Below are 17229 nucleotides of genomic sequence, written 5' to 3'. Positions count from 1 at the left end.
CTTAACACAGGAGCTGCTGCATCTGATCACTTATTCCTTTAGATGTGAATTTGGGGACTTCAATATCAAAGCCCGGAGCTCCATTTTACATTCACAATCTGTCTTTGCTGTCCAAATCCCGTTTAAAGTACCTGACCCGCAGGTGCTCGAGAACAAGTGAAAATGTATGGCTGTCTCCGAACCCGGTCCCTACTGACCAGCTGAGCTCACTGTGCCTGTCCCTTTTGAGCCCGATGCTGTTAGGTCCTACCTGCATCCCTGCATGCTAAATAAGACTTTGTGCTGAAATGCATGTGCCCTGTAAAGACGAATTAAGAGCAAGGTTATGGGGTTTTTCTTGGGTTCGACAAATGTAGGTGGAATGCAACAAGAACAAATCAAATCCTGTCCCTACTTCCCTGCCCGTTGATGACAGCATCCTCAGGGCCCACAGGCACTGGTAAAAGCTTACCTTGCTGGCAGGACCAGTTGTGTTCTACGCTAGCCTGGGGTGCAGGGTAGGCTACGTGCCCAAGCACCCACCCAGCTCCTTGGGTAAGTCTGGTGTCCTGTGATGGGTGGGAGAGCAAGTCTGTAGCTCAGCAGACCTGAGCTAGCTAGGGACACCCCACTTCCAAGCCACAAACATATGCTGCTGCACAGACCCCAGGAACTTCGCATCCAGTGTGAGCAGTTTCTCCACCTCTCAGTAATGAGTCGAGGTCGATTTCATCAAGCAGTTTTTCTAAAACCAGAAGCCAGTAGTCCATGGAAACTCTTGAAAGAGTCCACAAAAAAAAAAAAATATCAAAAACCTTTCACTGGAAACCCCCAAACACTTATTCTAGGCTGTTCCCAGATGTTTTTACCAAACCTTGTTCAAAAGGCACACAGCAGGCAAAGAAGCAGAGATCAGAAAACTTGTATTGTGAGTGGATTGAGCTGGAGAGAACATCTGCCTCCAAATTTTCAGTTAAACAAAACTGTGACTTTTAATTTAATAAAAACCTTCTGCCTACAACCACAGATAAAATCGTTCAAGCTTGGCTGAGTTTAAAACCAGAACCTGGCACCTCTTCAGAAGCACGTTAGAGAGCTTGGCGTGGAAATTCTTCCCATTTTGACACATGCAGCTGCTGGAACTCGACTGCTGAGAGCAGGAATGAAGCATCATATCAGACCCAGGCTCCAGAAGCAAAGCATGTGGAAGTCACGAGCAATATTTACATTAATAGCAATATTGTTTGTGTGACACCTTTAAAAACTATGCATGCCACTAAGAGTAGCTGTTTTGAATCCAGACTTTATCAGCCACATAGGTGACTGACTTTAACCTGAGGGCACGTGAAGGAGTTCCACCCCAAGTGCAGCCTGGCTTCTTTTCCTTCTCCCCACGCTATCAGCTCCTGCTCTCCTCGAACAAACCTAGGGGACGCAGCTGGGCAGGGCACACGGGCATTACATTGCTGCACAGCGTAGAATAAACACAGGGGAAGAAAAAGATCCAGCACTGCAGACTTATTGAATTAAACATTATTGTGGCTAACGCAATCAATACAGCATTGATTGCATTACCCATATTAATATTTAATTCTGTTAAAAGGCCCCAAATATTTTTTTTCAAATGTTCCTTCGCATCTTTTATGCCGCGGAGAAAAAAGTTAAATTTTGCTAGAAACCATAAATTCCAGCTGGACCTGAACTATAGCTGATCTGGGTTTTCCCTGGCACCAGCTGTTCAGAGCTGACCCTTGCAGCAAAGCAGGAGAGAACCGTTTCCCTGGTCAGGCTGCCACCAGCACCCACTGCAAACCCGCAAGAGACACTGGGACCTCCTCAGGGGAGCGTGGGGTGCACCAGTGTGCACAGCAATCGGAAAAGCTCGCTTTGGAGGCCTTCATATCACAACTGAACCCCAGCTGATTGCTGCCAAAAGAGGCAGCCTCACACCTGCTCCCACCACCACTTTTTTTTGACTCCTCTGAGAATTAGCAGCTTGCTAAACCAGCAGGAAGATAACCCAGCCCCACACTAAATGAAGAAAAAAGTAAATTTTTATCAGTTCAGCAAGCTGAGCAAGACAGCCAGCTTAGCTGTTGCTTTACGTCCCATTTTTAATGCATGTTTTAACCCCGTTCTCACTGTGTATCTGTTTAGTTTATGGGCTTGTGAAGGTAAGCACTGCTCGTTCTTTGCAGCACAGCGCTGCTCTTCACCACTCTCACTGTAACTCAGCGGGCATCGCCCCAAAGTAAACTCAGGCCTGAGAAAGGGCTGCTGGGGTTTACAGCTGTGCCCATCAGGGAAGAAACCTCTCTGCTGCTTAAATACACTTGGACACCCAGGACAGATACTGTAAGGCAGCTAACCATGGCATTGCACGGTTAATTTCTCCCAGCTGTGGTGCACAGCGCTTCCAACGCCCACTGAGGCAAGACATCACAGCCCCTGCTGCGTAACAGGAGTGCTGGTACCAGCCATCCGCCGCCTGTCACTGCCTCAGCATCTGCGCTCTGCAAGTGACAGCAGTGTCTCAAACATGCAGGGGGAGCTGACAGTTCTCTGCTAGCTCATCAGAGCAGACATCCTGCCAGGAATGAAACTGAAGCACAGAAGATGCATATTTTCCATAAGAAAAAAAAAAAAAAAAGAAAGGTGGGAACCTTCCTCCCCTTCCCCCAACTGATTACATACAAAATGTTCTTCTGCTTTAAGGGTAATTTAACACTAGTTAAACTACCGTTAATTTAAATCAAACAAGTCTGAAAAGATAGAACATGCTGCACTGCTATTAAAAACAGCTGAATCTTCATTTGTTCCATCTGAGACAGTGCTGCCCGTTTCCTAGCCAATACTATCTGGCTGTCCAAAGCCCTCTTTCTGTAGCTGTTAAGCTGATATTTAAGCTTACTTTGCTGGCTTTTGCAACGCAGTGCGGTCTGCTTTAGTATCCAAGAGATGGAAACCTTTCCATCAAACTGCTTTTTCTTGCAAATTATGGAAGAAAGCCGGAAAAATGACACAGGGCCAGACACCAATTAAACTGACTTTAAATTCACCCCATTTCCAAGACAAAAATAGGTGATTCTCCAGTGCTAAAGTACAAAATAGCTTAAGGAAGAAAAACAGAGAACTTTTGCTGTACCATGTTTCATACACCTGCCCTCAACAAGATCTCAAGATGCTGCTGCTATCCAGACATCGCTGGCAGTCCAGCCGATCCACAGGAACAGCCGCTCCTACCCAGCAGCTCTGTTGGCACTGCAGCACTGACAGTTACAAGCCAATTTTTCCCCTTCCCTCTACAACCCTGACAGCAAAGCTAGCCCGTGTGAATCAGCAGCACGGGAAGCGCAGGCCGGAGGACCAGACAATCCTTATGTTTACCCATTTGCCCCAAATATCCACCAACGTGTAGTTTTACAAGTCTGTGGGTTCCATACAGACACCTTTGTCCTGAACAGAGTATTTGCAAGGGTTTCATTAGCCAAAGTGCTGATCTGCTGGAAGACTGCAGCACAAAATAACTGCTCCAGATTAAGTTCAGTCTTAAACAGAACAGCAGACCTAGGCAGGGAATACAACCCAACTTCAACTCCCTGCCTAGAACTATTCCTTTCCTTGAAATATTGCTCTTCGATGGCTCTTGCTCCTTCTGGGAGCCTTGCCCAGGGTGATCACGGATGACTTTGTGCTGGGTCCCACACAGACGGTCGTGTCCAGCCTCAGCTCAGACACTTGGAATAGAGCAGGAGAGGGGCTTTAGTTCAAGCCTAACGAAGGCTGTGTAGAAGCCAGCTGGGTAAAGCACTTGCTGACAATTTTGTTACTGGAGCCTTTGGACCCTCCCATGCTTGTTATTCACATTCATTCGGAAGAGGGCTGCAAGGTGATGGACCATCCATAAGCACCTCCTAATTTGAGAGCAAAAGCAGCCACCAGTGGTACCACTTGTTTGCCTGTTGCTTCCCTGAAACACTTGCAGAAATATTGCAACATCTAGCGCTCCTGCGTTGCTCTGATAAGCTCTTTTTATGGGCCATTCACTTCTACCTCAGAAAAGTCACTTCTGGGTATCTCAAGAAACAAATGAATCCTCAATGTTCAACAACAGAGAGAACAGATTTTATTTTATAGCTGGTAGAACAAAGTCTAAAGAGAACTATTGATATTTTAGGGATATAAGAACTTTGAAAATGAGTAAGCAAATAGAGGTAGAAACAGCCAAACATACGAGGTATTCTGCGACTATATTCCCCGGGATGGATCTACCTAGGACACCAATGCAAGGAAGCAATCTCCATACTCTCAAGTATCTTTCACTTCAATACACACACATGCACACCCACCACAAACCCCACACAAAACAGCAGCAACAAAGAAAACAAACTGTCCAGGCTTCATACATTCTCCCTTAGTCCACAGGCCACAGCCATTCAAAAAGATGATACGGTATTTATTAAAAATATTTTCTTCTATCAACTATTAGTGATGTTAAATTGATGTCACTGAACCCCAGGCACTGCCACTGAAAGCGTTACCAAGTGTCCCAGATTAACTAATTCATAGTGAGATACATTTCAAGGGAAGCTGCCTGAAAATCATTAGCCTGAGATTCACAGCATTTCTGACGTATAAAGGGTAATAAAAACATCTATAATCCAGAATGCAAGTCTTGACTTTTACCTCTTCAAATGCCCATCGTCAATGCACATTAAGTATACGCAATTTAGCAGAACTCCAATATAAATTCATGTTCAGCTAAGGTTCTTTACTAACCTTCAACAGATGTTCTTTGATGAACTCATCCACTCCCTGCTTCAGGCTATGCCAAAGCATGCAGTACCCGAACAGTCTACGGCTGTCAGTACCACAAGTCTACTCACACTGCTTGAAGTACCTCTTCTATTTTGAGCCTGGACTAGAAGAGACAGCGAGAAACAACCTACATCCCCTTTTTTACCACGTGCCTCATGATTTTATAACCTTGCTTTCATGAGCCAAAATCCAATAGATTAAGGGACTAGATTTATCCTTACTACAAGACTCTTTGTAGACAGAAGTGCTATCCCTCTGCTTTTAATGATTAGCAAGAGTGAACTAAGCAGGGTCTGTGTCACCAACCTCTAGCTTTTGTGTACTTCCCTATTGCTTCAGTAGTGTTCGACACCTGCTGCAATTCTGGCATCAAAGTCTGCTTACTGCAGTTCTGTGAGGCTCGTTAAGTGCATGAGGCTACAGAAGTTGATCACACTCAAACTCTGAATTCCTGAGGAGACCTGAAGGAGACAGGCCAGAGTTAATCTTGAGTACAATGAGAAGGGTAAGGATCACTCCTCAGTATGACATGGAGTGATTCTTAACGTGATTTGATAGTAACCCTGCTTGAAAAACACAACTTTATTCCAAAGAACTAGGAAGAGTTCAGTGTGAGTTAAAAAATCTGATGGCAATTTTCTACCGGAGTTTCTTTTCAGCTGCCAAGGAAAAATGGCTCTTAAAACCCATAAACCTGCTGCTTCTGCTTTAGGACACAGAACAGCATTAGTGATGGGCCAAACTTCTTCCTGGTACACAGCAGAAAAGCTGCATTCTTAAGAATTTTGCAGAGATTCACTGCTACTTCTGCAAAGAATACCACATTAGGTATATTGATGTGCTATGAAATGCCAAGTTAAAATGTGCTACAATCGTTAAAATAAATGACCAAGTCCATGCGGTATCGACTCAGTACCTTATTTGCTGCCAGTGTTTATCTGCACAAAAACCCAGAACACATTAGTTCCATGGATTGTTCCATTTATTAATGAGCCTTGCATTTTTGCTTGCTCACAGACATGCAAGTACTTGAGGACTGCATTTAGTAAAAAGCAATGATTCAGTCTAGTAGAAGTGACAGATCAAGATACTCCAGCTACTGAAGTCTAGTAGATGCTGTTGAAAACTATAGCTGTTACGTCTGAAGTGTATCTTTTGAAGAGTTCTACAGAGCATATTGAAAATTGGCACAGGATCTCCAATGGCAATAGCTACAAGAGAAGAGCTGCTCTTGCAGATGGATATGCTATCTTCGCAGCCATGTCCAGTTCACAGAAAAGTACTTACATTTCCATTTACCTGTCAAGATACATATGGACTGTGCACTCATTCTGCAGCTAAGCTCATGTAATAAGATACTCCAGACTTACTGGCACTAGAAGTTTTTTTATTACAAGCAAACACAAAGCAGAAGCAGACACGAGAGACTTGGTTTCAGCCCACAACCATCATTTGCACCATGTATTACTGCAAGACACCATTTTTAAATTATGAAATCGCAAACTAAGGCAACAGAAAAGATGCAAGATACCATGTAGGAGCACAGACTAAGGAAGTAAGATTCTGACAACATCTTACGACGAATTATGAGAAATACTGTAACAAATGTGAAGGAATCAATTATTACTCCAATGTAGCCAGCTGATTTTAAGCATAATTGTGCAAAGTGAGGCATAATTCTTTTGTGATCATTATACTTTTTCTGTTAACATAACCATGATAGCTATCCGTACTTACAGAAGTATTTTTGATTGTAGTAATTTAATAAGGATCCTGTCGCTTAAAAAACTTCAGAAAATAGAATAAAATTTAAGTCTCACCTTTAAAAGTGTGGAAGAGGACAGAAGTGAATAAAGCATTACTCTTGCTATAATTCAAGAATTTTAGACCAAGATTTTTCAAGATGGTGTTTTCAAAATCATTCACTTTCAAATGAATTCAGGCCATTAGTTAACTCTACTTTCTACAAGGTTTAACCCACGCCAAGAATTCCCTGCAAAATTCAGTTGTAAGAAGTCATAGGAAATATCACGTCATCTGGCAGAAGAGATGTCTACACAGGGAAATGACTATGTTGAAATGCACGGTTTTTTTGTATTTATCTTTAAAAATAAATACAAATTCTGTCCTGGCTGGGAAATCCTGACACATACAGTAGATCCTTGTCAATGGATATTAAACACAAAATAAATGGGGTCATGCTCTATCACCTACAAAGGGATGGTTTAAGTCAAGAATACAAAAGGTTTCATTTTGCAAAACCTTACTTAAAAGATGTCAGTGATTATTACAGTTAAGTTAAATGCAGAAATAAAGCATTCTAAATAACCCAAGGCACATTTGTCAATGCAGTATATTTATGTCTCTCCTCCATTGTAAATTAATTTATTCTAGTATATCAGTGATCTTAGTAACTAATTTGAATAGTCAAAGCTCTCCTGTACTCCTAAGTGCAAAATATAAATCATAGCTTCAGACCAGTGTTCACCAGAGTGTTCCAACTGCTGAACATTCACCACATTTAAAAGCCTTGCTCATGAGGCATCAATATTCATTTTACAGGCAGGAGCTGAAATGACATCACACAGTCTATAAGCCAGCTGGAGGGGGCCATCCAGACTTTGCCCAGACGAATTTTCTCCGGCTTGAATTTAGAAGACGCATCATAGATCACATACTGAGTGCAACATCTCTGGTCAGAAGTAGATTCTGCATGGTATGCCACCGTGTTGATTGTCTGTGTCACATCACTGTCCGGTTTTGGCTGCCTAACCAGAATTTGTCCTCCTGCTGCTTTGACCAGTTCCACAAGATCACTCTTCTGGTGACTGTTGAAAGATCCCATAAAATAGAAGTAGCATCCGTCAAACAACTTAGGCAGCTAAGTGGGAGAAAAAACAAACACCACAACAATGTATAAATACAGGACTTCACAACTAAGTACACGAGAGGAAAAAAAAAAAAGGGACAGGAACAATCAGTGCCTACGAAATACAATTTAAAATAACACACACTAGAAGCTAGAACAGTAACTTCACATGTTACGGTCCTCAGTATAAGCACACAATCAGGAAAAGCTTGCTTACACAGTAAATTCTTGCTTATGTTTAAATATTTTCCAGCCAACAGGGTTTGAACTATGAGCTAGGAATATTTAAAGCTACTGCTATAACACATTTAATGAACTTCTCCAGTGTAATCCAGAAAGTAACCAGAAATTAATGCAGTTAAATATAAAAGTGGCCCTATATAGAAACAAGTAGTAATAAAAACATTTTTCTTTCAACTTTCAGATAATTTCAACTAGGTTCTAACGCTGAGCAGGGAAGGCCAAAGCAGCATCACTTCCTGTCCCATACAGCTTCTTCCATGAATGTAATACAGCGTTTCCTTTGACAAGGTTATAGCAACATAACCACTAATAGAGAAAAATGACAGCTTTATGGGTGTTCGCAGTTCTTTTGATCACCTTGCACATAATCAAATTTCTGTACAAGACCACATTATAATTTTACATTACTGCACCTGCACATGTGGCAAAGGGCAAAAATGCATGAACCAAAGGTCATTAAGATAATGTGTCTCAAGCAATAAAACCCACCAGCTGTTCTCTGTTGAGCCGGCCTCTTTGTGGGCCACCTTGGATTTCATACTTCTCTTCTTGTTCTCGAACTGTGGTTTGGAGACAGGCTCGCACCCCTACAAAAAACACAATAAGGCAGGCAAGAATTAGAGACCCCATGTTGTAATAGAGGCTTGCATGTCATTTTAGGGATTAAAGAGTTGCACTAAGATTACAGGATCACCCTTAATGCAAAACATCGCATCCACATGGCGTCAAGGCTTGCATGCTTTAGCGATTTGCTTTTAAACTTGAAAAAATTTACAAGAGTGGTTGAAGATGCAAGTCAGGTGAAGTAATACCACACTAAAGTCAGTGCAGCAAACACTAGGAATTACTAGCTTTCCCTCTTACCCACCAAAGGTCAACCACTTAATGTCAAATGTCAAATTGCTGATCATTTGGAAGCTTAAAGTGAGCATGTAGAACCAGCTCCACAGTTATGAAATGGAAGCAATTGCCTGATAAAGAGCAATTACAAAGCAAGCACCAAGCTGTTTCTGAACAGCTACGGCCTCAAATAACAAATCAGATGGGATTTCAAGGTCTCCAAGATCAGCACAAACTGAAGATTTATGCTAGGGCTTAACAGTGGCATGCATTTTTCTTACCAGTGCTGCATAATGAGATTGTCTTTCAGAGTCAACATGTTTTTACCTTGTTTTAAGGCTAGTTATTTTTTCTAATACAGACTGCACTGATGCTAATGTATCACTAACATCGGTTAAATGTACCACCTGACCTCACTTTGGAAAGAGAAATTGCTGTGGTCATCCATTCAAGGATGGAACATTTTGCCTGCACATACATTGCACTCATTAATAAAAATTACCCAAGAAAGTTTGCAAAGCTGATTTTGAGAACCGTTCCATGAGGTTTTACAAATGTTGTCAAGGTTGTAACTTCTAAAGTAGTACTTCACTCCTTGCACAGTGCTTCTTATTCAGGCAACTTATTTCTACTGTACAAATATGAAAACCACTGTATCTAAAAAAATGCAAACCGAACAAAATCAGAAGTAAAATGTCATGGGTTGATCCTAAAAAAGGAAGAAAGTCCAAGACTATGAAGAGAAGAAGAAGATACCATAGCAACAAGTAGCCATAGACAGGAATATCTAGAGGGGTCTTGAAAGCCAGCTGTTAGTAATTTACTACCAGTCCATACAAACTTACAAAATGCAATGGGAATTCATATTTTAGTTACTAGAAGTCCTCTAGTGTACTTACATCAAAAAAAAAAAAAACCTATACAGAAAACCGCAGCTGGCTGAATACTATGGCAAATACCTCCTGCCATGTGCATATATCAGATTGATTATTTGCGCTTGCCAATTCCTTCAAGGAAAATTAACATGAACTAGAAGGGCAACCTAGTCATGTATTTTCTGGAAAAGCAACTTACATATTCATTATTGATAACAGCAATGAATACTGATAACTTATTTTCAGAGTACTCATAACTCAAATCTAAAAGTGTGGGGTTTTTTTCTTTTGTAATCATCACAACTGAACAAGACTTCCTGTGTCAGTTTGCCTCCAACTTACATGGCTATTCTTTCCTTCCAAAAATACAGATGTTAATAGGTGCCACTTAGAATAATGAAAAAACAGTCTCATCTAGTCTTAAGAACAGAACTATCCACCCATTAAGAGCATGTTTTATTTCAACCTGCCACCAAAAGCTCAATTTCAAGGACTTTCACTACAGAGCTGAGGTTTTTATACAAGTACTCGCAAACTGAGCATCCAGTGCCAGCATCAGTAAATGAAGCGAATGTGATATGAAAGTAATAAAAACTTGAATGAATACAAAAGACTACAATGTCTTTTTGTACTGCTACTTGCCTGAAAAAAAACCCCGACAAGTCAGTCATGAAAGTAACGAATGTTAGTGGATTGTCTGTTAGAAAACACAAAATTGGTTACATCTGTTTTGCATACATCTGTCTGTCCATTTCACACAGCCAAGTCCTCCAAGGAATCTGTGTGCCTCAGAGTTCCTTGTCACACATAATGACAATCCTCCAAGAGGGCAAGAGACATGTCTTATATAAAGAACCACAAGATAAACATTTGTTTCCTTGAAAAACCGGAAATATGTAAATAGACAATTTGTCTAGCCAGTGCCTGTGTGATCAGTATTCTTAATTTTAACTTTTCTCAAACAGCTAGAATCAGAACAGTTCTGTATCTTAACAGATTTGTGGCACAAAAGCTATGTATTCCAGATAGCATAAAAAGCACTGAACATAAGTTTGCGGTGCCCAGGTGTTTTCCTTAATGTAAGTATGTTAAAAGGCACGCTGTTAGGCCTTACACACACACACAGCCCTTCATGGAACAACAGACTGGTTTTTGGTAATGGAAAAATAGTACATTTTCTGAACATAATTTTCATGCAAGATGTAGAAGCAGAACTTGTTCCGATTCACGCGTCTTGTCATATTTGATAGAGAAGAACTAATGCTTTTTGCAACCACTGTGCTCAGGGACATTTCAAGCAGTCTGATCTAACACTTTGTCTATGTGCAGGTAGCAAGAGAGGAAAGTAAGTTACTGGAATCCTCAAGCTCAGAAGTGGTGTTTCAGACTTCAACATACTTCACGGCAATCTTACCATCAACAGCACAACCAGAGTATCACTTGGAAAGAGACAACACAGACAGGGTAACAGTGGAGGGAGAGCCTTAGGCACAAGGAAATGAGGCAAACAGCATGTCTTTGGTCATCAGAAACATGGTCTAGCTATATATTCAGAGAACTGACACAGTTAGCAACCAGTGTTTGAGGAAGGTGCTTACAACCCTAAGGTGAACAGTCAAGGAGTATCTATCCACGAAGGAAGGCTTCTTAACTAGAAGAAAGCTAAAATAATTTAAGTGATAGACACCAGTATATCCTTTAACTACAAACTGGAACTTCAGACTGATTTCTTCTTCCCAAGTAGCTCATTCCTCTTCAGTGACTCCTGCATACTAGAAAGATTTTGTATTAGAGAATGAAAGTATTCACATACTATAATAAAAAATCAGAGAGAAAGAAAATAGCGAAATATACCCTGTTCTCAAATTTGACATAAATTGACAGAGGGCTCAAGTTGCCTTTCTACCTAACTCATTATGCACTTGTCTAAACAAAGGGTTCCTATTTGACCATTCTTCCCCCCCCCCTCTCCACACAACATTTCATGTCAAGTCATATGTTTCTAGATCACTAATTTTGCATTAGCATTTTCAGATGCAGTGAGGCACGTAAGTGAGGTTCCCAAAGACAGCATCATCAGCTTTGGTTGCATATACAGTGTCACCTGGAAGCACTGGGTATGTACAAGCTTTATCATTCTTCTAAGAGATGGCACAGCCACCACAATATGCCCTTGTGCTAAAAAAACTACTTAATTTCACACTTAGGAGTAGGGATACAAATAGAAGATTAAAGCCTACTGTAGACCCTTCTAACTCCACCCACCTTACTACCCCCCCAGCTATGGATTTTATTCTCTGTGAAAACTGAGTGTTAAACTGAGTCCACTCAGTAAATCCTAGGCCTTTTTCTTGAGTAGGCATTGTTAATTTTAAAGCTGCTAACATGTAAGTGGCTGGATAATGACAGTTCCCTTTTAATAGTCTCTCCATCCAACCAAGCGTCACCCTGATTAAGAGAACATATAAAAGGAAATAAAATTCCATACTGTACTCAAAGCTGTATCATTTCGCTACTTTTACAGGGATATTTCCAGAAGCTCTGTTGACCCTATAGCACTCCTATATAAGTCAGAGGTATAGCACCCCTTTGACTTCAAGACAGAAGCCATGTTAAATTGATTCCTAGAACTCCAGAGATTACAGATACAGTTCAACACTATTGAAAAAACGCCGGTGAAAACTTGATGCCAAAATGCTGGTCAAATGAATGGTCTAAATAAAGACTAGCTATTATACTAATTAAAAAGTGATTAGGACACCATCAATACTATGTCACCTCCCTTCTGAAATTGAGATGGACAGCTTCAGTACTTAAGCAAAAAAAATTTGAGAACAGGACTGAATCTCAGAAGAAGCTCTTAAAGAAGCTCTCTGAAAGTGGAGAGGAAAGTAAATATACTTTTGAAAGGACAGCTGTAGTTTTAGGAAAGGGTACAGATCAGGGTTACACTGGTTTTCTTCCCACATTCGCAGTCTGTGCATTCTTAACAGGTGAGCTTGACTAAAAATCTAGTCTGTTCTAAAACAAAATAAGACCATTCAATCTTGATTTATTCATTGATACTATTGCCAGTAAAAGCTGTGGACCTTCTAGGTTTGAGGCTGATCAAGTTTATTCATTTAACATGTTCTCTTCCCAAAAGAGAAAAGGGTGATTATTGCAACTACGCTTTAATGGCCCTCTAGTTTAATCACAGTAGTTGGATCAATTACCTGCAAAAGGCTAAGACTTGTACCAAGGCAAATGGCATTTTTCCATTTCACAGGGACCAGAGCTGTTTTGCAATGCCCAGTTCTAGTGTGAAAGCACTCATTAATAAAGCTTGCGTGACAGAAAACCACACCGGGACAAGACTGCACGTGCAGAGGGGTCACGCAAAGTTCTTCCCTAGAAATACAGAACATTAGAAATTTAAAGGCCTCTTAAATAGCTGATTTCACACTTGCAGCCTGTAGATACAAACAAGATCATTTGCATCAAATTGTAGCAAAACCCAAGCCTGTATTAAAGTCCCTAGAAAATATTGCAGAAAAAGGTTTCAGCTTAATACAACCACATTTTAGCTTGATGCCACCACATTTGGCAGGGAGAATACTGCTCATTTTTTTTTCTCCTCATTAGCAAGATCAGTAAAGCATCACTACTTACACTGATCCTTATTACCTCACTGAATAGCTGCCCCTACCTTCTCACCTTCCAGCATATAAGGAGCAAGCAGGTTAAAAGGGTGCCCGCTCTAATGGTGTCATTAATTGACCTTTGATACAACTGTAGCTACTAGTACTGGAAATAAAGAGATTATTGTTTGCAAAATTTAAGATCAGAGCCCTATAATCCTTATTCATGTAAGTCTTATTGGTTTATAATCAAACTGCATCAGCAAGAACAATTTAAAGAGGATGAAGTACAAAAAGAACTGGTTGCCAAGAACAAGTTGTAATCACCCACAGATACCCAGGGGTAGCTCTCAGTAACTCAATTGGCCTTAATGGAGTTTTGTTGGATTTGCATTAATAAAGCAAAGAGCAGGGGTTAGTCCCAAAAATCTCTTAGAACAGCTAAAAGTAATTTAGAAATACACAATGGCAACAAAGATGATAAAGTACTTCACATCCAATATCTAGTAGAGATTGCAACTGAAACTTCCTCAGTTCAGTCTACACTAGGTTTTAAGACATACATGCACATTGAGCAAAGTTTGATGGGATTACTTTCCCAGAAAACAAAGAAATCCAGACTGAGAAAAAACCTTGGGGGAATTTGGCATGGCTAGCTTGAATTTGCTTTCATCAACAGCATTACTGGTCTTTGATACAGCACACAATTTTTATAGTCTCTTATATGCTTATAAAGTAACTTTAGAACCACAGATTTTCATGGAGGGAGGTAGAGATCTCATTTGGTGAAACAATAGCAGACCATTTGTCCAACACTTCGAAATGACACAAGATGCTGCAGAGACTAAAATTAATCTGCTTAAGAAAGGTAGTTAACAAGTTAATCCAGGTGATATTTATTAAACATGATGGCACAGATGCTTCGGAAGTCCTTGAACATCAATTCCCAGAAGCTAGGAGCATTAATATGAAAATCTTTACTTCACTTAAACCCTCAAGTGTCCTGTCTTCTTTAAGAAAGGAGGATTTGCCACAGCTGCTTTCTAGACTGATCAAAGTGACTGGAGGTAGCCATTCCCAAGGTGCAGAGGTCAGGTTAAATTCCACTGGGAGTGCCCATCCTCTGAATCCCATCACATGCTTTTAAATGAATGAGATAGTACTTCCCATCCTTTTCCTTACAATGAGGTACCTTAGGGCAATGTTTTCTTCAAACCAAAAGTGAATTAGAGCAAAAGGACTCTCTAAATATGAAAAATCTAGTATCTGGATGACACAGAACAGAGGGAGCAGTGGAAACAATTTCCTTTTCCTCTAGTCCTTATTTCAAACCACCCACTTCCTAGCTCTGCAAACACCACATTTAAGACATTCTCGCCCTCATTTTCTCTACAAAACCCAGCAGCCTCACAGTCTTAATCTGTGCCAACCTTGAAGTAAAACTGTTTCCCTGCTTCTTTCCAGAAGGTGCAGACACTGTGGGAGTGCACAAGTTCAGGCCCTGTTGAAGCGAAACACTCCCCTCAGCTGTATACCCAATACATCAGACTATGCATATGCACATGAGATATTTCTACCGCCTCCCACAGAGCTGTGAGTCCTTTTATAGGAGGCAGTTGAAATAAGTCTCCAACTGCAAAACAAGCATGAAATACTAGTGATCAAAAGTTTTGAGCTGTTTTAAGGAGGAAGGGCTCTGCCAAGTATCAGCCTGTTATCTAAAAGATGTTTATGCCTGGAAGAGACAGTCCAGCCTGAAATGCAGTCAGCTCAAACAGCTTTACAATTCTTTTGTTTAATAGCCTAAACAAGGATAGACATGTTGCTCCAAGAAATTCAGAAAGGTATTTTTGCCTTCAAATGTTGGTTGTGCAATCCCCTAGCTCTTCCAGTCAACTCCCAGTTGTTCTGAGTCCTCAAAGGAAAAGCAGGGGGTTTCACATTCTTTAAATGATCAGAGCTGAATCATTGCCACTGCTCCAGGTAAGCGGAACAGATGAAGGAATAAGCAATGAGATGCTTACAATTCTGCCAGACAGTTCACTGCAAAGCCTGACATGACTTTGTTCCAATGCGTATCGTTACCAAGATAATTTTTCATTCCCTGCTTTAACAGATGACAATCAGTTTAAGAAAAAACAAGCTGAAAAGCTATTAAAGACTTCTGCTGGTTTTAATTACTCTATTCTACGCTCTACAAAAAGCATAAAGGAAATACAGTGATACTTGAATCTTTGTCTCAGCCTACTTGCAGAAGGATAATGATATGCTACTTTGTGCCCTATTACCATCCCAGAAATAATGAAGGCAATAAAATAATGAAACCAATCAAAGATATGGCCAAGGGCAAGGAGCACAGTGACAACAGGGTCTCAGTTGAATTCTGTGCAGCTTTGAAAGCTGATATATTGCTGACAGTGTATTATATGTGGAAAATATGGAACTGCAACTGGAAATTTTTCTTCTGTGAAGATCTAATATTGCTCAGTAGTGACATCCTTTCATCCTAATCTTCTACCTGAAGACAAAAGGGAACCCCAAAACTAGAGATACATATTTAAATCTTGGCTCTCTGATACCTAGAGGCCTTACATTTAGATCAAACTCTGCTGGAAAATTCCACATTACCTCTCTGCTGATACTAATGGATACTATATCTGTGCGTAGATACATGTAAACAGAAGCACTGTAGAATTATACAAGAGAAGGAAATTGCTTTTTATTAGAGAAACACAGCTTGAAAGCCTGCTATAACAGAAGAGTTAACATCAGAAATCCACTCTCAAATGAAATACTGTTTTTTGCAAGCATGCAATTTTTTAAAAAGTTGTGTAATTGTGTAGACTATAAATATAAGTTTAGAAATAACAGTCAAATGCAGCTTACCTTGTAGTAAAAAAACCCTCTAATAATCACTTATGCATAGTCAGCATTTCATTAAAATGCTGCACTGAGCTTTGTTTTTTCAGATATTTCAGGGAAGTTTTTGAACATGAATTTACTTTAAGTGAACAGTTCAGAGCACCAAACTATAAGCAACTCCAATTTATTTGCATTGGCACTGACAGAAGTGAGCCAGAATGAGCACATAGTTTTGAAAGTTTATTTGCATCACATTTAAGGAAACATATCCAAATAGAAGTCAGAAAGCCATGATAAATAAAAAGAGAAGTTATGGAAAAGCAAAGCAAAGACCTCTTTTTCCTAGACAAATGTTTCATCAGCAGGAGTCCCATTATTTGTTATAACAATGTTTAACTTGTAATGACTCTGAAGAAGACTAATAACAGACTGCTAGGAACAGATGGAGTGGTGCTGTTAATTATAGGCACTTAGCTGCATCAGACCCCCATGAGTTATTACTAACATTTCCCACTAGGGAGGAGAATCACTCGCTTTTAAGTGGTATGTTGCTTACTAAGCTGGGAGCATTAACAGTCAGGATTGTACCAATCAGTACTGACAAAATAGAACTCTGCTGCAAATAAAAAAATATGTAAATATTCCCTGAATAGCCCCCGCACTATTTTTTTCCCCAATCACATCTAAATATAAAAGTTCTTCCACAAACACTTAAATTCAGGTCTCACTAATTAAGTCTCCCTACCACTCAGCTGAAGTTTTCTAAGCATCTGACTAGCAAGAAGATAAAATGAAGTAAAGGAAAATCACCCTAGCATGTACGATAGAAGGTATGCAGACCTCCTGAACTGAGCGAAGCCAAGAACCTGCAAAGTGATTCACCACAGAAACAGATTATTCAGTCAGGGTATTGTTCCAGAGCACATGAACACACCCTTTCCAATTACACAACTCAAACGTCGCTTTTAAGCTTTCTGAGTTTCTTGCTGCATCCCTACCTCCAAACAGGAAACCGTCTCCCTTCTACTTCGTCAGGAAAGTGTCTGGAGGTTACTAAATCCATCTGCTTCTTAGGCATAAATAGTGTTTTGCCATGTTATGTATTCAACAAGAAGCTACTCCT

General features: G+C 40.3%; 1 protein-coding gene across 2 annotated transcripts in view; it reads right to left on the bottom strand.

Annotated features, from left to right (window-relative positions):
- Positions 1-6163: 6163 nt before the first annotated feature.
- The window catches only part of BARD1 (BRCA1 associated RING domain 1), a 44754-nt gene continuing 33688 nt past the window's right edge, over positions 6164-17229 (bottom strand). For both annotated transcript variants that reach the window (XM_055812462.1, XM_055812463.1), the window contains 2 exons: positions 8399-8496; positions 6164-7678 (listed from right to left, as the gene is read on the bottom strand). In XM_055812462.1, the coding sequence (XP_055668437.1) occupies positions 7349-7678; positions 8399-8496 (428 nt within the window). In that variant the 3' untranslated portion in view covers positions 6164-7348. The remainder of the gene's footprint in view (positions 7679-8398; positions 8497-17229) is intronic.

This window comes from Falco peregrinus, chromosome 8, assembly GCF_023634155.1.
Source record: "Falco peregrinus isolate bFalPer1 chromosome 8, bFalPer1.pri, whole genome shotgun sequence".
NCBI classification, from domain to species: domain Eukaryota; kingdom Metazoa; phylum Chordata; class Aves; order Falconiformes; family Falconidae; genus Falco; species Falco peregrinus.
This window is presented reverse-complemented; position numbering and strand designations above follow the sequence as displayed.